The 25,949-nt window shown below is 50.1% G+C and overlaps 1 protein-coding gene across 15 annotated transcripts in view; it reads right to left on the bottom strand.

The window, feature by feature from the left end:
• Nucleotides 1-15,816: 15,816 nt before the first annotated feature.
• The window catches only part of TRAF3IP1 (TRAF3 interacting protein 1), a 66,522-nt gene continuing 56,389 nt past the window's right edge, over nt 15,817-25,949 (bottom strand). For 9 of the 15 annotated variants that reach the window (XM_082395979.1, XM_082395976.1, XM_082395966.1 and 6 more), the window contains 2 exons: nt 18,481-18,704; nt 16,864-18,004 (listed from right to left, as the gene is read on the bottom strand). In XM_082395979.1, the coding sequence (XP_082252105.1) occupies nt 17,839-18,004; nt 18,481-18,704 (390 nt within the window). In that variant the 3' untranslated portion in view covers nt 16,864-17,838. Of the gene's footprint in view, nt 16,486-16,863; nt 18,005-18,480; nt 18,705-20,587; nt 25,939-25,949 lie in introns of those variants that run through there. The other 6 variants (XM_082395975.1, XM_082395974.1, XR_014245777.1 and 3 more) reach the window with 5 other exon arrangements.

The following is a 25,949-nucleotide window of genomic DNA, read 5'->3' on the forward strand; positions in this document are numbered from 1 at the left end:
TGCGTGTGACCCGCTGGCCTGGCCTGTGTTGTAATCACAGGACCGGCCTGGCGTAGGCGGAGCCACGCGGAGGGGATTCGCATCCCCAGGAGGAGTGCTCAAGTGCAGTGGGTGGCACCACCTGGGCAGCAGGCCCTGCAGGGGTGTCTCTTGGGGAAGGGAGCTTCCTGCAGCTCTGTTTGGGCTTGATAACAGCGGAGACCACCACTGGCAGGAAAGCCAGGAGTGACGTGCCCTCCAGAGAGCCAAGGGCTTGCCGTGCCCACTGGCCCGCCACCAGACCTGCACCTCGGGGACACCTGGGAGCTTGAAAAACTCAGAAGCCTGGACCACCCAAGTGTCCATCGGCGATGAATGGGTGGGTAAACAGTGTAGTCTGCCCATACGGTGGGATGTCATTCAGCCTTAAAAGGGAAGGAAATTCTAACACATATGACAGCATGCGTGAACCTTAAGGACATCAAGCTGAGTGAAAGAAGCCAGTCACCAAAAGGCGAATACTGTTTGATTCCACTCATGAGTTTCCTAGAGAAGTCAAAGTCATAGAGACAGAAAGTAGACGGTGGTGCCAGGGGCTGGGGGAGGGGGAGCGGGAAGTTGTTTAATGGGCCTGGAGTTTCAGTTTGCGAGGATGATAAAGTTGTGGAGATCGGCTGGTTGCACAACAGTGTGAATGTACTCACTACAGAACTGTGCCCTGAAGGTTAAAATGGTAAAGTTTATTATGTATATCTTACCACAGTTATTTTTTTTAAAAAAAGCAAGCCTGATGCCACCCCACCCCAGAGATCCTGATGCAGGCGATCTAGGATGTGGCCTGGGCGTCAGGATTTTTGAGGCTCCCAGGTGATTCGAATGCAGCCAAGCTGAGACACCTGCCCCAGCCAGCTTCAGCTGCACTGTCCCCCGTCCCAATATCAGGGGCTTTGCATCCAGAGGTTAAGTGGCCTGAGCAGCGTGTCGCTCCCTGCCAGTGCCTGGCTCTGATGTTGCCCTGGGGATCCCGTCTGTTCTCGAGAAAGACCTGAGGCCCCACTGGGTCAGCGGTATCCCACCCCTCCTCCTAACTGCCCGCTGGGCATGGGTCAATGCTCTCAACACCAGCAGGTACTGGAAGTAGCACTAACGCTCGCCCTGTTTTTTTCAGGGCCCTGAGGTCAGGGAGTCTTGGTACCGTGCCCACAACACACAGTGGCCCAGTCAGGACTCAAACCCAGGACCGTCCAGCCCTGCAGCCGCTCTCCTCAGGTCTCACCTTCCCTCCAGGTCCTTTAAGCCCAAAACACCCACCGACAAAGGGCTGCGAGTGAATGGAACAGACAGAATTCATAAGATCACGCGACCCCCTCCCAACAGGAACTCCCTGGTGCTGCCACAGCTCTGGGAGCACCAGCCCTGGACAGACACAGGGCCAGTGCCACCTTCAGGCAGAGTAGGGGGCTGTCCCTGCCCCCCTCCAAGTCCCAGGGGTACCCTGGCATTTTCCCACCCCATCACTTCCTCCTACCCCAAAATCCCCCGTCGCCTCCTGCTGCCATCTGACAGCTCAGGCCTGCCCCACAGCAGCCCACTTATCTGTGTCCCCAAAACAAAACACCCAATGTCCCCAAATGATCCCTCCTTGGAGTCTGGACCAGTCTTTCTGGAGGGCAGCTTGGCATAAAATGTTCATAATCCTTGACCAGAAATTGCTCTTCTAAGCGTTTATTCTAGGGAAATAATCAGATGCGTGAGAGATGTTGCTACAGCGGTGCTCTTTAAGCATAATGTTTATAGCAAAAAATGTCCAACAGTAGCTTTCTGGCTCAGGAGGTCCGGGAAGGGGCAAGGACTCCTCTCTTAATCAGCCCCTGGTGCCCTCCCCCCTGCAGGAAGCCAGGACCTCTGGAAACGCTGCAGGCGCTGGGGCAGCTAGAAGCCAGAGCCCCAAGCTGCGCGGGGGGAGAGCTCCTGCCCCGGGCTTGGGGGCGCTGGTGCTGCGGGCAGCTCGACCCCCGGGGCCCAGCCCAGGACGGGGCGGCAGAGGGCCACCCCACAGGGTGGGAAACGGGCAGCTCTCCTGAACCTGGGCCCCTGGGCCTGTGTTTGGGGCGTCTCCTCTCAGGGCCTCGGGCCCCAACCCCCTTTCGGAGATCTCCTTTGCCGCTCCCCTCCCCTCCTGCCCTTGGCCTCCAAGGAGGAAGCCACTCCCCACGTTTACCCAGGAGACCACGAGCGAGGGCAGCCCTCACTCTAGGCTTTGCCCTGCAAACACTTGACCAGCCCTGCTCTGCAGACCCTGCCTCGGCCCCTCAGAGCCCCCATCGGGGAGTTGGTTTCAGCCGAGGTGCCCACCCTCCGAAGGGGAGCGGAGCCTGGAGTCCGCCAGGAGCGGGGGGCCACGTCCTTCTGGCCCAGCAACCAGCTCAAGGGGCAGCTCCTCCAGGCCTCGGTCTCCTGTAAAATGGGGCTGATGAGCCCTGTCTGCAGGATTATTGTAAAGACACAAAATTCCTCAGGAAGTGCACTCGCTTCCGGGTCCAGAGAGAGCCTCAGAGCAAAACGGGCATCGGTGCCACGGCCTGCTCCGTCCTCCACGCAACACCGGCCCGGGGCACCTACCGCGCGGCTGGTCCCTGGGGGTGGGGGGCGGGGTCCAGAGGTGGGAGAAGCCTGAACCTGAGTCCCCAGGGAGCAGAAGGGGCAGATTCTTGGAGAATGACTTCCCCATCCCAGGCCAGCCCAGTCTGCCCCAGACTGAGGGGGTCCCAGAATGCAGGACCCTAGTTTTCAAACCAGAGTGAGCTGGGACCCTCCCCCGCCCCCCGGCAGGATTGCTCCCAACCATCCTGCCTCACCCTCCCTCCCTCGGGCCCCACCAGGTTGATTCTGTGCCCTGCGACTCAGGCTCTGTCGCTCTGACCGACAAACTCCTAAATGGTCCCCAGAACTCCTGAATGTTCCTTCGCTGGGCATCTGGGGCCCTTTACAATGCAGACTCCAACCTCCTCCCCTCCTGCAGCTCCCACCTCCCACCTAGAACCCAATGTCTGCACACACCCGGAGGCCCGCCCACACCCTCAGCCAGGGGACCTACCTCCCAGCTCAGCCGATGCCTCCCCCATCCCCACCCGACCAGCTGGGCACCTGGGCTCCCTGCCAGCCTCCACCCTGCGTTCTGGGCCCCGTCTCCTCGCACCCTGACCTGCAGCTGCGGGAGGGGCTGTCTTATCTCTCCTGGCAGACGTGCAGCTTCCTCGAAACCTGCTTCTGCCCCCAAAGATACTTAGATTCCCTCACAAGAGCTCGCTCGGGACTTGATATTGAACAAACAGCCAGAAGTGACAGCCACCTCGGCTGGGCACTGAGCCTGGTGCAGGGTGAGCCAAAGTGCAGGGTGACCATGGAGCCTGTGGTCCAGTAGGTGGGGTGAATGGTGGTTCCCCAAAAAGATAAGTCCACCTCCTAACCCCTGAAACTGATGAATGGGACGTTACTTGGGAAGAGGGGTTTTGCCGATGTAATTAAGTAAACGATCTCCATCATCCTGCATTTAGGGTGACCCTAAATCCAATGACAGATCTTTGGGTTTGAAAGGAAGAGGGAGCTTTGAGACTCAGACACAGAGCAAGAAGGCCATGTGAGCAGACAGAGCCTGGAGGGATGTGGCCACAAGCTAAGAGCCACCAGAAGCTGGAAGAGACAGGAAGCGTCCTGCCCGAGAGCCTCCAGAGGGAGCATGGCCCTGCCGACACCCTGATTTCAGACCTCGGCCCTCCAAGCTGAGCAAGAGTGCGTGTCCGTTGGTTGAAGCCTCCCGGTGTGTGTGCCATTTGTCACGGCAGCCACAGGAAACTCACACCCCGCCACGGACCAGGATCACAAATCACCCACGGAGTGAGGGCCACGACGGATGGAGTGGGGCCGGCGAGCGGGAGGACATCTGCAGGGTCAGGGAGGGCGAGACGTTAACCACAACGAGAGAGGACGCATCGCAATCGAGGCACCGGGTCGCCGGGCAAAGGCCCTTCTGGGGCCCGGGAGGGGGGGCCCTGTGGGCCTGGTGATGCCGGGTCCTGTGCTGTGTCGCAGGAGGTCAACAGGGTTTTACCAAGTAGTGTGATCAGACCCAGGTTTGGACAGAGCCACGCTGGCTCCCGTGTGTGGGAAATCGAGGGGAAAAGGGCGCGGGGCTCCAGAGAGACCCGGGCGACCCCGTCCCCGCACCGGCTGAGGGGACAGAAGACGCTGGCCTTCATGGGGCCGCTGCCCCCGCGTCCGGCGCTGAACAGTCCTGGGCGTCCCCGTGAGCTAAGAGTGTGTCCTGTGAGAGGCGGTCAGGCGGCAAAACAAACACAGACCAGACGTCCCCGGAAGCTGGTTCAAGTACAAGGAGCCTTTGGTTTGGTCTGGGGACACGGGGTGGCCAGGGCGTCAGGCCAAGTTGAGCTCGGAAGGCCGGCTGCACGGGACCCGGCAGCCTCTCTGCTCCGTTTCTCTCCTTGACCTGCCGTGTGTGTCTCTTTGTGTCGCCAGGCGACAAAGCAGTGGCTTCAATAATCACCAGGTGTCGTCGTGTGCCATCCCGCATGGTTTCTGTGCAGCAGGAACCTGGACCGGGCACGGCGGGAATGGCTTAGCTCTGCTTCATGGCTGAGGTCTCAGCCGGGAGACCCCGAGGCTGGGGTGGGCCATCTGAAGGGACACGGGCTGATGCTGGCTGTTGGCTGCGGCTTAGCTGGGGCTGCGGAAGGAACACCCGCATGTGGCCTCCCCACGTGGTTAGGGCTCCTCACAACGTGGTGGCCGAATTCCACTGGGAGCATCCAGAGAGAAGGGGAGACAAAGAGGAGAGAGGGATCGAGGGAGGGGGATGCATGTCTTACGACACTCGGAAGCCATGAGCATCATTCCCGCTGTGTTCTATTGGTCCAAGAAGTTACAAAAGTCCGCCCATGTTCAAGATGCCAGCATGGACCCCACCTATCTCTCTGTGGAGGAACATCAATGTCACGTCCAAAGAAAGGATGTGAGATGGGATATATTTTGCTGCAGCTATTCTGAGTAATACAATCTCCCTTTCTCTCCATCTCTCTCTGTCTCTGCCTTGGTCTCTCACTGTTTCCCTGAACCTCGGTGTTTCTCTGTCCCTCTCTCTCCCTCTGTCTGTCTCTTTAGCACCCTCCCTGTCTCTCTCCCTGCCTGTCCTGTGCGTGTGCCCATCCCCTCTCTGCAGATGGACTTCCTCGGCCCGGCCATCTCTCAGCTTCTGCCCCTGGCAGCCCTCAGTCTCACTGAGTCAGAAACTCCCGCCTGACCCTAGGTGACCATCAGTTCAGGCATGCACCTCCCCCTGGGTCTCTGGATTCATGTTCTGGGGACAGAGCCCTGGCCAGCCAGTCGGCCATGATCAGCTTCCTCTGGCCCAGGAGCCCCTGCTCCAAGCCTGGACTCCACAGGCTGTGTCGACCAGCAGAGTCTGGCCACCTGGATAATTAAAAGCCTTTGCTGTGGTCTGTAGCTGAGGGGTTGTTGCCAAAAGCTCAGCCTCTGTGCACCGGTGCTGAATCAGACCTTGGAGTTTTGGGTGAGGTAGAAAAGAGCAGCTTTATTGCTTTGCCAGGCAAAGAGGGCCACATGACCCTCAGAAACTGTGTCCCAACCCAGGAAGATTTGGTGAGTTTATCGCAGTGGTTCAAGGGCAGGATTGCTGATAAGGATCAGGGTGTGTGCAGGGCCTGCACTCCTTTCATCTGGCCTCAGGTGATCTCCTCCTAATGAGCTTCTCTGGTTCCTTTAATCTGGCCTCAGGTGGTCCCTTGATGAGCTTATCAAACTGTGATGTGCTCTGGAATGAAGAATGCTGACATCTTCCATTTGTTGGGGGTTTTAGTTCTGTAAAGAGCTCAAATACACTGTTATGTGTGTCCCTTGAGGAGGGACCAGGACCCTGGCCCGATGCTGCCCTATTGTTTCTTGGCTGCTCCTGCCTTGTCGCTGCGTCCCCTCCCTTCCCTGATTAGCAGCTGTTTGAACCTGCCCTCTGGAACTCAGGGAAGGTCATGGAGGCTGGAGTCTTGTCCCTACAAACAAGAAGCAGGGGACATGGAAAGGCTTCGGTGCCCAGGAGCCCCACAGGGTCCTGCTCGGTTTCAGAGTTTCCCTCTGAACATCACAGTGAGTTGATGATTTGTCAGGAGAGGCTCTACTCAAACCAGTAAAGGAAAGAAGAATCTATTGGCCTGTTGTAGCAGAAGCTCTTGGTGCCCTGGAACCACTGCAGGGAGGTGAGAGAGAGAAGGACCTGGGAGTTGCAGCCCTTACCTGAGGCAGGGCAAACTCTGACTGTACTTCATACCTCAGAGCCCCCCACGGGATCCAGCTGAGGCCCGAAATCAGATTCCACCTGTTTCCACTCTTCCATGTCCCCCGTTGCCACTCCCCGCCCCCCTCCCCAGGCAGCCGCTGCCTTAATAAATCACTTGCACACAAACCCTTGCCTTAGGGTCTGCCCAGGGAACAAGGAGTTGGCGCATGTAATTGAGAAAGCTGGCAAGTGTGAAATCCAGGCTGGCAGCCTGGAAACTCAGACAAGAGCTGGTGTTGTCATCTTGAGCCCCAAATTTGTAGGGCAGCCTAGCAAGCTGGAAGCTCAGACAGGGTTTCTATGCTGCAGTCTTGAGTCAGAATTCCTTTTTCTCAGGGAAACCTGGTTTTGTTCTTAAGGCTTTCAACTGGCTGAGGCCCACCCAGATTATCCAGGGTAATCTCTTTAAAGTAAAGTCAGTGAATTGTAGATGCTAATTCCATTTATAAAATACCTTCACAGAAGCACCCAGACAGGTGTTTGACCAATAATCTAGCCAAAATGACCCATAAAATTGAACCATCACACCTACCAAGACATCTACAGAATGGGATGTCAAGGGTGGGATGGTCTTCAGGCACAGCTGGATCCAGGAGCTCAAAGTCTGGCCCTAGGTCTCACCCACCTCCAGACTTGCTTTCCTCCATGTGCAGTCTCCACTGTGACAGTTTCTTCTGTGTTGCATCACCACAGGCCTTCAAGCTCCTCACTCAGTAACTGCAGGAGAAACCTCTCAGCCCACATCACATGTCCATCCCAAAGAGTACTCTGACTGTCCTGCTGGGCCACGTGCTGACACAAAGACCAGTGCAAGCCCGTGGCTGGGTCCTCCACCAGGGCACTGGGGTGAAGGAGGAGTTCCCCAGAGAACTGGAAAAAGGAGAGCCAGAAGGTGGCCAAAGGAGCCAACACAGCACGTAGCTCCTCTAAGCCGTGCTGCTCAAAGCGCCTTGCTTTGATCACTTTCCTTCTCAGAACTTATGATGTTTGAAGACAACATGAATTTATCTTATTTTCTCAAAGGTCGAAAGCCAGAAAACACATGCCATTCAACTGTCAGTGGACACTGAGATGGTCACCTTCATCCAGGTGACACAGTGCTGCCTGCTCTGCTTTTCCCTGCAGTGGTTGGTCACACCGGGGTCAGGACCAAGGGTGCATGCCCTGCACAAGGGGCCAATGAAAGGCTACTTCTGAATCCATAAAGTAACAGAAGAACGTCCTGGGTTACAATTAATAAAGGTCATTGTTACTAGATGTGAACAAAGCCGGCCTTCATTTCTTTATTTGGTGGCCCATTTGGTGAAGCACTTAAGAAGCGCCCAGGCCAACATACACATGTAATGGTTTTAATTACATCCTGTGAATTTATTTTTCCAGAGAGAAATATTTCTCAGGGAAATGTCCATAAAAGCAACTTTCACAGCAGTGTGATTGTGTGTGTTTCCTAGAGGAAGTCTGTTTAGTTTAAGTCCCACTCTGAGTACAACTTTTTACAAAGCCAGGGGGCCCAAGAAGGCTGCCAACAGCCCCAGAGATGGTGATGTTGTGGCCTGGGACAACGGGGATACTGGGCGTGCAGCCTGCCCCCCATGAAAAGAAGGCAGAGTAGGTGAGGGCAGAGTGGTTCCCACTGACTCACTCTCTGGGCAACCTTTAGTGAGTTTGCAGGGTTACTTCCACACTCAAAATAAGCTTGACAGAATGGGCAAATATAGATACAACATCGTATGCAACAATTTGAAAGTACAGATTCTTTTCAAAATAACATGAGAAGAGCAAGTGTAGGCAAGTATGGTGGTTCCTCAACAAATTAAACAGAGAAATACCATATGATCCAGCAATTCCAATTCTGGGTATGTATCCAAAAAAATGGAAAGCAAGTATGCAAATAGATATTTGCACACCCACACTCATAGCGGCATTATTCACAATAGCCAAAAGGTGAAAGCAGCCCAGGTTTCCACTGACAAGTGAGTGGGTAAACAAAATGTGGTCCATCCATAGCATGGAATGTTATTCAGCCTTGAAAAGAAATGAAATTCTGACACAGGCTACGACATGGATGAACCTTGAAGACACTGTGCTGAGTGAAAGAGGCCAGTCACAAAAAGACAAATACTGCATGACTCCACTTATATGAGGTCCCTGGAAGAGTCAGATTCAGATTCATCAACACAGAAAGTAAAATGAGTGTCGCCAGGGGCTGGAGGAGGAGGGATGGGGAGTTAAGTCTTTAATGGGGACAGAGTTTCCGTTTGGGAAGATGCAAAATTTCTGGCAATGGATGGTGGTGACGGTTGCACAACAATGTGAATGTGCTTAATGTCACTGAATATACATTTTAAAATGGTTAAGATAGTGAATTTTATGTTATGTGTATTTTACCACAATAAGAATAAAAGGGGGGATAATGACATGTCAAAATGTTGTTTGTTAAGCCCAATAAAGTGATAAATTGTGAAAAAAAGTTATATGGCATTTTACGAAATTGACTACATGCTAGGCCATATGCAGCCTCCACGCAGCTCAAAGGTGTGGCTGGTCCCATTCTCTCATGTGATGCAATCAAACCAGAAATCAAGAACAAAAAGATAAAACAGGGGAGGGGGAAGTATGCATCTGACAACAGGCCAAAGAAGAAACGATTATGGAATGAGAAAATATTTGCAACTGAACCAAAATAAGCCCTCCATTCAATGAAATAGTATTCAGCTATCAACATGACAGTTAAGAGAACAAAATGACAAGGGGGAAATACACTAAATTCTTTCCTGAAGATAAGAAGTCAACATTGCATAACAATATAAGTCACATTGTCTCAACAGTATAAATATATGTGCTGAGGTGTATGTGTAGCATATGCATAAAAAATAGATGCGACTGTAAAAAAAAAAAAAAAATTTAAAGATAGGAAAACAGATACCAGCAACCAGCATATAAATCGTTAACTTTGGAAGATGGGATTATGAGTCATGTTTATCTCCTTCTTGAAGCTGTTTTCTAACTGAACAAAAATTAAGTAAGCAGGAAACCGAAACAATGAATGTCACTGGGGAGAAAGTAACAGTAGCTGTGTGGGCAGAGCACAAGGAACCCCCAGCACCCACCTTTCGGTCCCCTGGGTGTTGATCCAGCCACTCAAGCAGGATCAATGGAAGGGCCTTGGGTGGTCAGAGAAGGACACGAGACCCCCGCTTCCATCCTCTGCCTTCCCAGGTGAGGGGTGCCACCGGCGGGACCCCTGGAGTGGATGAGGCCAGTTCTGCTCTGTCTGCAATGCCCCCCTAAGTCCTCTGGCTCTTCTCTCATCCTGGATCCCCAGCCGACCATGCCAGACCCCGGGGAGCACCTCGGTGACCCCAGAGCCTGCTAAATCAAGGGGACTCAGAACTTTCAGGAGGCCCTCCAGCCCCCAGCCAGAACCAGAGATCCAAACAGAAGACGTCTCCTCCCTTGATCGGAGGGAAGGGAATTATAAATATCAACAATGAGACAATACATAATAATATATTCTCAAAATATTAGTGGTATAAATATGTGTAGCACACAACTTGCAAACAATAAGATACAATACTCTATTATAAATTCCACAGAGGTCATAATCGATTCTCACAGAATGCTTTTGTGGATTTTTCCTGAACTCTTGTGTTCATAGTCAACCTATGGCTGTAACTGACAAACAAGTGTAGTTCTGACCTGAATGTCGGTTAACGTTTTCATTTATTTTAACAAGTAAGAGGAAAGAAATACAACAATTCCTGCAGAGGAACTTCGCTTGTTTGGCAGTGACACGAGTGATGAGGTTGCTGAACTGAATAATCATTTTTGAACACTGGAATGAATTGCCTCCGTTTTTTGTGCTATTCACCATGTAATGGCTACAGATACGCATACTTTATTATCACTCTCACTCTATCAAAGTTGCCAGTTTCCATGGTGTAAATACTTCAACCTTGGCCAAAAGGGACTTAACTGAATTTGGATTCAGGGAGAGATGCAACAACAGTAGTATTCCACCATACAGATAGCCCCAAAGGCAGACACGAGAGTAGAAAGTGATAAAATAATTAAGAAGCGATGCGTTTTCAGTATCCACTACTTTTGTTTTTTAACACAACAGCTCGCAGAGTTCCGGAAAGTTTAACAATCGCTCGTACGAGCAGCTCCAGACCACCGTGCACCCCTCGACCTGTGCTCTGGCCCTCGGGGTGCCAGTGTCTGGGGCATGTGGCCCTGGAGGTCTGGAGGTGCCCCTCAGGCAGGGCCCTGCCAGGCTCCTCCTGGGGGGACAACGAGGGGGAATGCTCACCCCAGAGACAATTCTTCTCTTTATAAACTGTGACCTTTTCATTCCGTTGCTAAGGAGTCTAATAAGAGTTTTATTTTAAAACCACAAATGGTTGTTTCGGCAGCTGTAAAAATAGGGGAACTACTGAGATGGGTGTGCAGTTTTACAGGCGATTGGCGGGAGGCTTGTGGAGGGCTGGAGGCTGGTCCACAAGCCCTGCCTGCGGGTTGTGCTGGCAGCGGGACACAGAAGCCACTGCTAAGGGGACAGCTTCCTTCCACAGCACTGTGGGCTGCAAGAGGCACGTCCACGCGCTGATATGAGGTTCTGATTTTGCATCCATCCGAAAGAGCTTAATGCCTGCCTAAAAGCCACGGTTTAAGAGCTTCTATTTGCAAGTTCTATTTTTAAATGCATCCCGGTGTTCGTACTGAAACTGCCCCAAAGATGCTTTCCTTCAGAACCATAATCCCTGGAAATGGAAAACCCACTGGAAGAATGCAGCTCTGCTCCACTCCCTGGGTGCGTCCGGGTAAAGTGAGGAGTGAGGTCACCTTCGAGGTGGGTCCAGCCACACTGGGGACGGGACGGGAGTGAGTCCCAGCGGCCGGGCGGCACTCAGGCTGCACGATGGTCCGTGGCACTTGTGCCTTTGTGGGCCCTTCTTTCACAAAAAATATTAAAAATTCTATTTTACAACCACATTGTTATAAAGGCAGTTGTATTAATATTATATATTCAAACATTTACTCTGACCTAGAAGTTAATTGTTTTATTATAAAAAGTTACAACACTTTCCCGGGCCCCTCAAAGTGCTGCACCTGCTGTGCCCGGTGGGTTGGTGGGTCCTGCCGACGAGCCCAGTGGCTGTGGCCCTCGGGCTGATGGGCCAGGTATCAAGGTCTTGGCTCAGGTGTGCAGTTTGAGATGGGCAGGGGGTGACCGTCACCCTACAGACTCGGGCGGGGAGGCGTCCTTGCTGGGGCGCCAGCCAAAACAAACAGGGGCTTTTAGAAATCACTGACTCGCCCTTTCTTAGCTGTGTGCTCACCCAGATGACAGAACAAGGAACCCACCCCGGGGACCGGCAAGCGATGTGTTCTCAGCCCAAAGGCCAGCAGCCCTGGACCCGGCCTCATGCTCTTCAACTCAGTCCAGGTTTGCTCACCCCAAAGGCAGCCGGACAACATGCCTGGGGCTTAGACCTGGCAGAGGCCTGAGACTTGCTATCACAGCCTCGGTTTTCTCATCTGTAAAATGGGTAGCTAAGGCCTGACTCCCAGCCCCAGAGAGGCTCACATGAGAAGGTGGGAGGGAAAGATCTTTGTAAACAATTCTATGCCAGGAGGGCTCTTTCTTTTTCCCCCGTAGCTCTAACAAAAGAGCGGAAGGGGCTTCCCTGACAGGGAATTCCAGGCCCTGACCAAGGTGCCAAGCCCTGGAAACCCACAAGGCAGCTACAGCCAACCCAGAGAGCCAGTGCCAGGCACGCGATCGCAGAGGACAACTTTCCCCGGGGTTTAAATGAAAACTTTGGAACACCCTGGAAGGGTCTCAGGCTACTTGAAAGTGAAATAGAAAAATTAGCAAATGCTCTTGTCCCAATCGGTCTCTGTCCTGAGAGGCACATCCTCCTGAAGCTACCTGCCCATCGCCCCCAGTTTCCTGGGGCCGCGATGAAACCTCCTGAAAGGCAGTTTGTATTCAGCAGAGAACGATGACATCCACCCCGGCTGGAGGAGGGCAAGGCGAGGCCTCTCCCGGCAAACTTTGAGCAGCGGAGGGGAACGGAGGCTGTTATTTTTGAAAAAAATAACAAGACTAAAATTCGAGCTTTCTACTTTGATATTCACGCTTATTTTTCTTCTCAATAAGCAACTTAAAAAATGATAACGGGAGGCTTCCCTGGTGGCGCAGTGGTTGAGAGTCTGCCTGCCAATGCAGGGGACACGGGTTCGAGCCCTGGTCTGGGAAGATCCCACATGCCGCGGAGCAACCGGGCCCGTGAGCCATAATTACTGAGCCTGCGCGTCTGGAGCCTGTGCTCCGCAACAAGAGAGGCCGCGATAGCGAGAGGCCCGCGCACCGCGATGAAGAGTGGCCCCCGCTTGCCGCAACTAGAGAAAGCCCTCGCACAGAAACGAAGACCCAACACAGACAAAAATAAATAAATAAATAAATAAACTCCAATCTCTTTTAAAAAAAAATATGGAAGCCATATTTTTAAAATTATAGTTATGCCACATACAAAAATGTGGAATGACTAAGAATACTGATACGTGAGAGCAGTTAACGGTCATTTTCTTTTTTAAAAAGACATTTACACGTAAACTGTCACCGGGTGTCACGCCGGGCTCCGTGGGAACATGGCCCAGCCCTGCCGTCCACGCGGACCAGCCGGGCCTCGCCCCCACGGGCACCTCCTGAGGTCGCGCTGTGCCGGCTTCAGCACGGAGCGCCCGGGGTGGGGCCGTCTCCACGCGCCCGTCGCGTCCTGACGGCGGTGCCAGGAGCCCCGGGGCTCCTCCTGCTGTTCCTCTCCAGGCAGGGTCAGCCTGGTCCCATCTGGCCGCGGCCCAGGGAGGTCCTCCGGGGCCTCTGTCCTGCCCGGCCAAGGTCATGCCAGCTGCGCACGGAACAGACCCACTTCCTGCAGCTCCATCCGGACGGCTGGAAGGGCGTCCAACAGGCCCCCTGCGATTCCCTTCAGGCAACGCCAGCTCAGACGGGAGCCTTTGGGAAAGGCCCTGCCACAGTCGTGAATCCAAGACGCACATCCACGTCTCGTCCCGGGCAAGCAGAGGCCCTGTCACCTGTCTGCAGTGTGGACGTGTCACGAACGCCCCCTGACCTGCGGCAGAGCTGTGGCGACAGTGGGGCCCACACGGCTCTCCTGCTGCTCAGAGGGGCCCCGTCACCCCTTCACGGCCATGTGTCACCACTCCTGGGCATCAAATAGGGAGAGGGAGCAGGTCATTTGTCATCCAAACCAGGACCCTCGTGCAGGCGCGGAAGGGATGTATTAATAATTATGCCTCAAGAAAAGGCACGGCTGCCACCGTCCTGAGCAGATCGGGGCTACGGCTCCGCTCCCGGGGGGTGCGCGTCGCGCCCCAAGTACAGGAGGGCGCAAGAGGCACCGCGCACGCGGCGTTCAGGCCGGGGTCCGGCAAGCGAGGCCCGCGACCGCTGGCCGCCATCACCCGGCAAAGTGCTGGCTTTGACGGGGATCGTAAACGGCAGACCGAAGTGTTTTTTGGTTTGTTACGTCACGGCGACAGCAACGCTGAGAGTCTTTTCCGAGAACAGAACGGGAAGTCCGAGAGTGCAGTGAGGAACAAGACAGACGCTGTGAACTAGCCGACGAGCGGTGGCTGAAGACTGGTGCGGGCGGAGCGTCCTCCGAGCTGCCCTGACTCGCCGGCCGCGCGCGGGGTGTGCTGAGCCGGCGGCGCGGGGGGCAGAGGGCGGGGCTGCCGGGGGAGCTCGCACACCGAGCGCACCCACCGCACTCGCTTACCAAGCCCTGGTTCCGCCTCGGCTGGCCGGCACAGCCTCCCTGACTTACGGCCTTGACTTACTTCTGAACCCCGTTTTCGTTTTTTTTTGGGGGGGGCGGGGGGTCTGCACCACGAAGCTTGTGGGATCTTAGTTCCCCGACCGGGGACTGAACCCGCGCCCTCGGCAGTGCAAGCGCGGGGCCCTAACCACCGGACGGCCAGGGAAGTCCCTGAACCCCATTTTCTCACCAGAAAGACCAACTTGCTTGATTTAAGAAGCTGATAATCAATCTGGAACTCAGCTCTAAATATAGACTTAAACACTAGTTTTATAGCTTAAAAAGCCATTTAAATGTCATTTCTCTCGCTGAATTAAAAAAAAAAGTCCTTCCCAAACTCCCTTTATGAAAACACACATAAGCGGCAGAAGGGGACTCTTCCAGGGACCCCCTTCTGCCCTCTTGCAGAGCTTGTGTGAACTGAACTCACCCAAACACTTCTTAGGAAAACATGAGTTCTTGTGATTAGTGAAGGGCATCCCAGGATAGAGGTGAACACAGCCCCGCCACGGCAAGGGCTCACCCCAGGAGTGGACGGGCCTGGGGCTTCCTCCCAGCTCTGGCGGTGGGCTCCTGGGGGCGGGGAGGGCATGAGGAGCGAGGCGCTCTGCCTCTGCCCCCCTGGGAGCGGGCAGAAGACCCCGGAGCTGGGAGGGGGTCTGGGTCTGTGCGGAAACCCGTCCTTCAGGGCGGTCGCCTGAGCACAGGGTCCTGCGTGCAGCCTCACCCTGAACCCGATTCTTGTGGGAACTCAAGCAGACTGGTCGTCCTAAGCCTGTGACTGGTGACACCAAGCCGTAAAGGTCCAGCCACCTCTCCTCTCGCTCGTGTGCCCCAGGGCTGCGCACGTCAGCAGAAGACACACCCCGGTCAGTTCAGGGCAGCTTGGAAAAGAAGTCTGGGAATATTTCAGGGGCACTTGTCACAGACTGAGAATTCCAGACACCCCCCAATCCTAAACTGCACTTATATTGTCACTAAATAACATCATCTCTCTTCACAGATTCCAGTTTTTTTTTTTTTAATTTATTTATGGCTGTGTTGGGTCTTCGTTTCTGTGCGAGGGCTCTCTCTAGTTGTGGCAAGCGGGGGCCACTCTTCATCGTGGTGCGCGGGCCTCTCACTATCGCGGCCTCTCTTGTTGCGGAGCACGGGCTCCAGACGCACAGGCTCAGTAATTGTGGCTCACGGGCCCAGCTGCTCCGCGGCACGTGGGATCTTCCCAGACCAGGGCTCGAACCCGTGTCCCTTGCATTGGCAGGCAGACTCTCAACCACTGCGCCACCAGGGAAGCCCCCAGTTATCATTTTTTAAGTTGCTTATTGAGAAGAAAAATAAGCATGAATATCAAAGTAGAAAGCTCAAATTTTAGTCTTGTTATTTTTTTCAAAGGTTTATGCATTTCCTTTAAATATAAATATGTCAGCTCAACTTTTAAATTAAAATTTCTTGTTTTTTTTTTTTGTGGCCGTACCACGCGGCATTGGGAGCTTAGTTCCCCCCACCAGGGATTGAACCCGTGCCCCCTGCGGTGGAAGTGCGGAGTCCTAACCACTGGACCGCCAGGGAAGTCCCTTAAATTAAAATTTCTGAAGTATGACTCCAGTACTTCTTGAAAACTTACAAGCCAAAGCAGAGAAAAACATTTAATAATCCCATTTGTGTATTCTATCAAAATAATAAATAACAGGATTTAATTCGTTTGTGATAAGATACAGTAATAACTACATACAGAGACTTTCTAAAACTTCCTGAATGGTCTTAAAATTTCTGATAAATGCTTACCTGCCTTATAAGAGTTCAATTTATACAGAAAAGGGGTGGCACAATGAGTGAAAATATAAATTTCCCTGAAATTTCTTCAAAGGAAAACAAACTGCACACACTTGAAAACTAAAAAAATCCAAATGCTTACACATGCTTTCTTCCAGGTGTGAACTGAACTACACAACCCATACACTGATGGAAAAAAATCTGATTATTTTTAATGATTTATGTATAAAAGAAAAATAAAGTTTATGATACAATTTGAGAGACTACTTCATACAAAATTTTACTCAAATACAATGTATGCAATTTTTTGCAACACAAAATCTCTAGTCTTATGTACAAATGCATTAAAGGTGGACACCTTAACCTGAAGCAAAACAGGGTCCCTTTAGGATGGTGGCTGCCATTCAAGTCAGTGGAAAAGAGCCTAGGAGCGTGTGGAGGACTGGGGACTGACACGCTTCCCCTCCGCCAATGCTGCGTTTAGTGGGACCTCGCCAAACAGAATTTTACGGTAAACTACAGAAAGGAGAAGAAGACCAATGTTTCACGACGGCAGATCTTAATAATCTGACCTTGAACTTACTCAGCTTCGAAAATCATAGAACTACCTTTGCAACAGATTTATTTTGGAAATTACACTAGGAAAAACTTAACTGTGCCATTTGTGCTAGTCTTTTAAAGAAACAAAACTTTCTCAGGCAAATTCTAACACTTAAAATGGCCCTCCTTGGGTTACATAATAAATACAGTGTCTAGAAATAAAAGTATCAGGACCCAGACCTTAAGACCCGTAAGTATGTCTCCAAACAGTGAAATCCTTTATACACAAATTGAAGACTTTAGTATTTACAATATTATATGTAGTGAAAAACAAAATATAAACCATGTTTTTAAAAAAAAAAAAAACTTTTGCTTTAAAAAAACAATTTCCAAAAAAATGCTAACATTAAAAAATTTTGCAAATCCACGTATCCTTTTAAGTCTTCCTTTTGCAGTTTTCCCTAAGCTACCTGTCTCTCAGGTGCACAGGTGCTTACACCTGTGCGAAGGAAAAGGCATGATGCCGAAGCCTCGGAGAGCAAGCCCCTCTTCTGGAGAGAATGAGGCAAGTGACACAACTGTGCACGTGGCAAAAACCCAGGGGCAAAATGTTGAAGAAAGTGAGGATACAGCCTGTGACAATCTCATGTCCAGACGATGTCCATGAAGGCCATACTCAAATCTTTTTAAATGTATGAACTTTAAGGGCTGGAAATATAAGCAAAAGATAAAAGGGACCAGTAAGAAAATTACATAAAGTGTTTGCAATTACAAAGAGGTTAAAAATTAAAGTTCGTGCGTACCTTATAAAGATATGGGCCGAAATTAACCCTTTTCAAGTGGAAATGAGCTAAAAATATAATTCATTCATTTTCAGGCTTCATTGGATTTATGAAGCTCCCATCAAAAACTACAGCCATCCTTCACTCAGTGCTTGACTCACAGAAGTCCTGTCACTAGACTCAAGAGTCTGAAATCACGGACTCCTGCATCCCTGGCTGTGCCAGCACCACTTACCTGCTGGAGAATCTGGCACAGAACTGAACAGCCTACGGCGGAAATACAAAGAACAGGCTTGTAAAGAAACTTTTCACGCAGGCATTTGCAAGAGCTATTTATAACTAGCAAGTATTCTAGCCGGAGGAAGGTAGGAAAACATGGTCTTTCATACACTGAATATGCCTTAAGCTGTAAAGCTCTGAAAATTAGTTGGATAACCTTGTAAACTGTTCATTGTCTTCAAACTGAAACGTAAGGAGTAAGGATGTTCTAGCCTCCTTTTTACGTGCAAACTGAGGACCACCTTTAGTCTCTGAAACGTTTGAGCTTTCACCTTCTGGAACTCAAATTGATACTATGTACCATTTTCTGAATTTTCTCTTCATTCTTTAGAATACTGGCCTTCACAGCACAGATCTTGTCCTGCTGGTCTCTGACCAGCTGCTCCAGCTCCGCCAGCTCCGCCTTCAAGGGCTCCACGGCACAGTCTGTGATGCTGACGGAAAACAAAGCCAGTGGCTCATAAATATCTTTCTCATTTTACATTTGCTTCTTAATTAAAACAATGGACGACAACAAAAGTGAATTAGTCATTGCATCCAAAGAAAAAGGGTAAAAATATAAACGTACTCTTTTAGAGTGAAAAATTAATAGTTTCAAATTACAGTCACAAGGCTTTGGGGATTTCGATAAGATACATGAAAAATATGGTACCCAAACTGCAAAGTTTGCTGTCTGTTTTAATGTCTAAATCTCGTTTTTGAACACTGACTGCAGATCTTTTCTAACTGCTACAAAGAAACGCACGTTAGGCTATGAACGAAAAAGAAAAAGCAACGTGTTTCCTTCGGGGGAGGAGGTAAGAAAGCGAGGGTCCAGAGGCCGTGGGCTCTCGGAGCGCTCCCCCTGGGCTGCGGGCACACGTGCGCCCCGGCCGGCCCGCTCGCCGGCCCGCCCCTCCCCGGCCCCCACCTCCGCTCCGCCTGCAGGGCCTCGGCGTGCTGGCGGCTCTCGCTGCGCCACAGCTGCAGCTCCTGCTGCATGGCGTCCACGTCCTCCTGGAGGTAGTCCATGATCTTGCCCAGGGGCAGCGCGCTCCTGCACAGGCTCTGGATGGACCCACGGAGCTTCTCTATCTCCTTGGAGACTATGTCCTTCTCCTTCTTCCACGCCGACTCAAAGACGAGCAGCTTCTCCTACGGTCAGTGGGAGGAGAGTGAAGAGAGAGCAACATCCTTACTCCTAAGGCAGGACAGGGCCTGCTAAGGGCGGAAGGGGCATGGGCGTGGGGACAGCGCCGGTTCGGGACCCACCGGGCTGTGGGGCACTGCTTCACGCCTGTGACCGTGAGGCTAGGCCAGCAGTGGCCCCGGGGTGCCAAGCCCTGTGTGAGCACGTCAGCAGCGCCCCGTAAGGGCCTGTCCCTGGAAGGCTGTCCGAGGGGCACATTTCTGTAGGGTACGATTTTCATTTCCCAACTGACCAGAAACTTACTGCCGTTATTGTTACAAAAGCTCAGGCAGGGCCACTGATGATCTTCCCAAACCGTCTGGCGGGAAGGGGACCTGGCCCTGCATCTCACTCCTCGATGCACCACCTTCCCAGCTCAAACGACTCTGCAACCCAGCCTGCCAGGCCAGAGGAGGGCAGCCACCAGCCGAGGAGAGCAGGACCGCTTGGTGGAGAGAGGGAGGTACGGTGTGCGGATGGAGGGCGCGGCCAACGGCAGCGCGGGGGCAGGAGGTGAGGTCGAGGAGGGCTGGCCTGTGCTGGCTGGTGCGGAGGTTATGGGGCCTGGGGCCCCGGTGGGCATCGAGGGTGCAGGGTGGGCGGGGGAGGGGCTCATGCAGCAGCAGGCGAAGGAGGTGACGATGGAGGTGACCAGGGAGCTTCATTCAGTTTTGGCCAGGAGTTCTTGGGCTCTTTGACAAGCAATGTTTAATTCCCTTCATATGAGGTTTTACCACAGACATCTCTGAATTTCAAAAACTGATTGGGATTGACAGGTATACAGTGATGTGTATAAAATTGATGACTGATTAAAAAAAAAAAAAGAATTAACAAGCAGTTTGGCTCGGGAAACCTTTCCTGGGGAAATGAACACTGTTTAGCAAGTCCCCCCTGGTGCTCCCACTCCACACAGGCTGACTAAATGTCCCTGCTTTACCCACTGACACTATGAGTCAGAGGCATTAAGTTATAATTAATCAACGTCTTGTTTTATTTTTAAACTTCTTTTATTAGGTTAGATAACCGCTTGTGTCACTTCTAATTCCGGTTTCAGACCGTAGGCCCCAGGAGGGCAGGAACCCTGCGTCTGGCCCATATAAGTGCTCCTTAAATATTTGCCAAATGAACAGATGAAGTGAACAAGTAATTTATGAGTCAAGATCCTAGCCCCACCACGTCCTGGCCTTTGGCAAACACATGGAAAGCCTTAACATAATGCCTGGCACATAGAAAGTGTTAAGTACGCAGGACTACAAATAAAAGGCCAAGCTCATAGAACTAATAAGTGAGTTCTGCAAGGTTGCGGGATACAAGATAAACATACAAAAATCAACTGTGTTTCTATTTACTGGCAATGAACACACGGATACCAAAATTAAAAATACAATGCCATTTATAATTGCTCAAAAAAAAAGAAATACTAGGTGTAAATCTCACCAAATATGTATAGAACTTGTATACTGAAAACTACACAATGTGGATGAAATAAATCAAAGGAGATCTAAAAAGAGAGAGCCATACCCTGTTCATCAATTGCTAGATTCAACATAGTAGAGATGTCAATTCTCCCCAAATTGATATATAGGTTTAATACAATTCCTACCAAAGTCCCAAATTCTCTGTAGACATGGACAGGATTATCCTAAAACTTATACAGAAAGGCAAAGGAACTAGCATAGCTAAAACATTTTGAAAAAGAAGAAATAAGAGGGAAGAATCAGGCTACCCAATTTCAGGACTTCCCAGATAGCTACAGTAATCAAGACAGGGTGGTACTGGCAGGATGGACACACAGATCAATGGAACAGAACAGAGAATCCAGAAACAGATCCTCACAAATATGCCCAACTGATTTTTTGACGAAGGTGCAAAAGCAATCCAGTGGAGGAAACATAGCCTGTCAACATAAGGCACTGGAGCAACTGGACATCCACAGGGAAAAATGAACCTTGATCTAAGTCTCACATCTTGTACAAAAATTAACTCAAAATGGATCACAGACTTAAATATAAAACAGAAAACTATAAAACTTCTAGAAAAAAAGCTAGAAGAAAATCCTTGGGATTTAGGGCCAGGCAAAGAGTTCTGACCTGACACCGAAAGCATGATCAATTAAAGGAAAAACTGATAAACTGGACTTCATCAGAATTAAAAACTGTCGCTGGGCAAGAGACCCTGTTGAGAGCATGCAAGACAGCCTAGAGAGTGAGAAGACATATGTTCAAACCACAGACCTGGTGAAGGACTAGTGCCTAGAATGTAAAAACTCTCAAAAGTCAACAGCAAAAAAAGCAATCAAATTAGAAAATGGACAAAAGAACAGACATTTCACCAAAGATGATATACAGAAGGCCACCGAGCACGTGAAAAGATGTTCAAAATCATTACCGATTAAGGAAATGGAAATCAGAACCACAATGAGATAACACTCCACACCCATCAGAATGTTTAAAACAAAAAACAGCGACCACACCAAATGCTGGGAAGGGTGCAGAGAAACTGGATCCCTCATTCACGGCTGGTGGGAATGTAAAATGGTACAGCTGCTCTGGAAAACCGTTTGGCAGTTTCTTTAAAAGCTAAACATGCAACTGCCATACAACCCAGCAATTGTACTCCTGGGCACTGATCCCAGAGAAGAGAAGACATGTTCACACAAAAACCTGTACAGGTAGGTTTACAGAAGCTGTATTCAAAGGAGCCAAAAATTGGACACAACCCAGATGCCCTTCAAGGAGTGAGTAGTTAAATAAACTATGCTACATCTGTATCATGGAATACTACTTGGCAATAAAAAGGAATGAACTGTTGATTCACACAACAACCTGGACGGACCTTGAGTGAGTTATGCTGAGTGAAAAAAGCCAGTCTCAAAACTTACATGCTGCGGGCTTCCCTGGTGGTGCAGTGGTTAAGAATCCGCCTGCCAATGCAGGGGACACGGGTTCGAGCCCTGGTCCGGGAAGATCCCACATGCCGCGGAGCAACTAAGCCCATGTGTCATAACTACCGAGCCTGTGCTCTAGAGCCCGTGAGCCACAATTACTGAGCCCATGTGCCGCAACTACTGAAGCCCGCGCGCCTAGAGACCATGCTCCGCAACAAGAGAAGCCACTGCAATGAGAAGCCCGCGCACCACAACGAAGAGTAGCCCCCACTCGCCACAACTAGAGAAAGCCTGCGCGCAGCAATGAAGACCCAACACAGCCAAAAATAAATAAATGAAAATTTAAAAATTAAAAAAGAAAAAAACTTACATGCTGCATGATTCCATTTATATAACATCCTTAAAATGATAAAACTATAAAAATGGAGAACAGATTAGTGGTTGCCAGGGGTTCAGGACGGGGTGGGGTGGAAGGTAGAGGGTGGACTGTGGTTATACAAGGGCAACAAGAGGGATCCTTGTGATGATGGAGATGTTGTATCTTGACTGTATCAAGGTCAGCATCCTGGGTGTCATACTGCACTCGGTTTTGTAAGATGTTATCAGTGGGAAAAACTGAGTAAGGCATCCCTGGGCTCTCTCTATTATTTCTAACAACTGCATCTGAATCTACAGTTATCTCAAAATAAGTTTAATTAAAGAAAAAAGGTAGTAGCTATAAAAATGCTTTTAAATTAAAATGCTAAATGACTAAAATGAATCAGTACAACGACAAACGACTTCCCAGGAAAAACTGTTGTCTTTATTATATTGACTACTTACTGACTTAGTTGAGACATTTAAAATTCTATTTAAACCCACTCATAATGATTATTAAGTAATTCCTATGTATCTGGCATCACGTTGTCTCTAACACAAAACCGTTAAGGGCACAGAACTTAGGATGGAGACTAACAGGCACAACGTCTTGCAAAGTCGGCAAAAGTCCCAACGTGGATGAAGACAGTAAGGGGTCATCTGTCAAAGTCCTTCATGTTTCTGTGGCACAGAACCAAGCAGGATTTGGAACACTAATCTTAAAAGTCATAATTTTACTTTTAAGAGCCTAAGAATTTTAAACAAGATACATTTGGACTTGGATTATGATAGTCGGGAGAGGCTTTTATTATTGCTGCAAAATATCAAAATTCTGGCATTTTTCTAACTTTCACTTAATTAAAGTGGCAGGTGGGGTGGATAAGTCAAGCACTGATCATGTGCTGTACAAGCACCCTCCACCGACGACAGCCTCTGATTTACACATAGCTTCTACTGCTGTATCAGCAACTTTCCAGACAAACACAACCATTACAAACCCTTGTTTTACAGACTTTTAATATGTACAACAGTAGAATTTGAGAATCCACCACCATACTCACCACACAGGAATTAGTCACATGAACTATGCTTAATTTTTGAAAACGGAAGAGCAAAAAATAACAAAACTGTATCATGACCCAAAATAGTACCTAAAACCGCCTAGAACACCGGAGGGCCCGTGGGCGAGGCGCGAGCGGTCGGGAGCGTGTGCTCTGCGGGGCCCGAGCCCGTCCCAGCCCGCCTCACCGCCTCCCAACTTTACGGCCTCGGGAGCTTGCCGTGACCTCTCTGTACCTCGGTTTCCTCACCATAAAATGGAAGTAATAATATTTACCCTGCAGGTCGGATTAAATGGGATAACATAAAATAAGCAGCTCAGTGCCTCGCACAGAGTGAGCCCTCGATGAACGGTAACCATTCTCATAAATTTCTCCACCATGAAGGACGAAACTGCGAGGCCTGCAGGCGCAGCTGGCGAGGTCCCGCTTCAGTGCAGGCGCCACAGCTCGAGGCACGGCGGAAGGCCGACAAATACGCTGGCATACTGTCAGCACCAACCAACAAGCTGTACGTCCAGCTTCAGGCAGACAAGTTCTTTCACCGAAAAATCATTTGCCTTCCTTCCTGACACATCCCCTTCCCCATCGCCACTCTATAAATAACCCAAACCATGAAATTAGCCCTTAAAAATCTTTACCGAAAGACTGCAGTGCTGAGCTCGGAGATCCGCTCTGAGCGACGCGGCACAGCCTGCAGCTCCTGCGTGTGGCTTGCCCGGGGATCAGCTGCTACAGGTGACACAGAGGGGCGGCAGCTGTGTGTCACGGGCACGCACACCCGCCCTCCCGCCTGGCTGGCCCTCCTCCTGATGCAGGCTGCAGACTATCTGCTCAGCTGGCAGCGTCTGGCCGGCCACTTCGCACGCGCGCTTCAGAGACAGCGACTTTCCAAGAGTTTTCAGGTGAACAGTTACTCCTGGGACTTAACATTATTTGCATTTACCACACACATACTTGTCCCCAGAACTGTGGGCATTTGTGTTTACAGTGATTTTTAAATTTATAATGATTTATTATTATAAGTCATACACATAAAAACTGCTGACCTCCGAGATTTGTTTCTTTAAATTTCAACTGCAATGCTTCAGGGCAAAAAAGTACTATTGTTAAAATAATGCTTGAAAGCCTGACCCTTAGATTCTGCTAGAAGTCTCTCAGAAGCGGGATCTGGGGTACGACACTGCCCTCCACTCCGCCGCTGATCTGAGGGGTCACGGACACTCCTGAGCAGAGCTCTACCCTACGTGAAGCCAACCCGATAAACAAAGGCCTGATTAATTGCGGAGGGGGGTAAAAAAATCAAAGAGTGTGAGTATTTGCTTTAAATAACATACTCTCCCATGACTTCAGGAAGCAATTTATACACAACCTGTCAAAAGTTCATTTTCTTCATAAACCGAGGAATGCCTGCATCCAAGTTACATGAGAAAAGCAGAGACCCACAGAATAATGATTCCAAGCGTCCTGTTCATCCAGAAATACTCCATCACCAAACTTCTCTGTAAACCACACATTCATTTCTAGTGTGGGTCAAACTGGTATCTTGAACGCACAGTAAAACAGTCTGGAATCAAACACTTTAACCTTTACACACACACACAGAAAAGCACCTAAGACATAAATGAACGGTTTAACAAAATGATAAAGTGACACCTGCAGCCATCATCTGGGTGAGGAAAGCAAACCCTGCCAGGGTCCCCAAAGCCCAAAGTCACTGTCAGTCTGCCGTCCCTGGTGTTCAAGTCCCGGGTCTGCATGACGGGCTCTGCTGTTTGCTGACCCGTGTGCCTGTCCTATGTGCACGGGACAAATGGAATCACACATGTATCTGCATGCGTTGGCCTCTGTTGCTCAAAGCTGTACTTGAGAATCAACCATGTAATTACGAGCACATGCGTTCTGTTCATCTGCATTGCTGAATGGCTATGTCATCATATGAATACACCATGATTTATCCAACCACTCCACTGCTGGTGGACACTTGGGTGATTCTTGGTCTGGGGCCATGACAAACAAGGCAACTCGGAACAATCTTATACATTTGTCCTAACACACAAAGGCACAGGATTCTCCACGGCATGCAACAAGAAGTGGCATTGCTGGGTCAACGGGTACGTATGTCACACAGTTTTCCAAAGTGGTTGTACCAATTTACATCAAATATTTTTCACAAGCCAGTATTTTACTTCTGTGCATATACAAGAACATCGACTCCGATGGCATTTCCACAATCTGACAGCTGCGGGTATAACTACTGAACACTGGCAGCAGAGGGAAAACCGCCGGTCCAAGTCAGGGACATGCTGCTCAAAACAACCTCCCAGCTGGTGAAATCTGCTCACTGCAGCCACTACGGATAAGAAATAAACACGAGCAGGAAGCTTTTAGAACGTATGTATGAGAAGCTACATAGTGTGAGGTTCACTGATGTCCTACCTGTGCGACTGTCTACATAGTCTTGGGCAAGATAACTCTTGTGCCTCAGTTTCCTAACCTAGAAAATGGGGATGACACCTATCTCATAAATTACTGTGAGGATTAAATGAAGTGATGTAAGCAATTCCTTAGGGATAGTAAGTGCTCTATCAATGTCAGCTGTCATTATAATTATTATATTGTCTACGACTGAGAATATCCGATGGGTAAGCTTCTACAGGAGAAGAAATGCATATAAGGAACCACCTAGGACCTGGTGCAGAGAAAAATCAAAAGATCATTAAATGTTAGCTACTTCTACAAACATTAATGTCCTTGGAAAGGAATGAGGAACCCTCTCGGAAGGCTGGTGTGTGAGATAAGAGTACGGAGGCTTGGCGTGGGGTCACTGTGGCTGAAGCCAAAGGTTAGCGCACAGAACAGAGAAGATGTACCTTCAGCCTGGCCTTTCGGACTGACCTGAAAATGGA

Source organism: Balaenoptera borealis, assembly GCF_965194805.1.
Source record: "Balaenoptera borealis genome assembly, chromosome: 6".
NCBI classification, from domain to species: domain Eukaryota; kingdom Metazoa; phylum Chordata; class Mammalia; order Artiodactyla; family Balaenopteridae; genus Balaenoptera; species Balaenoptera borealis.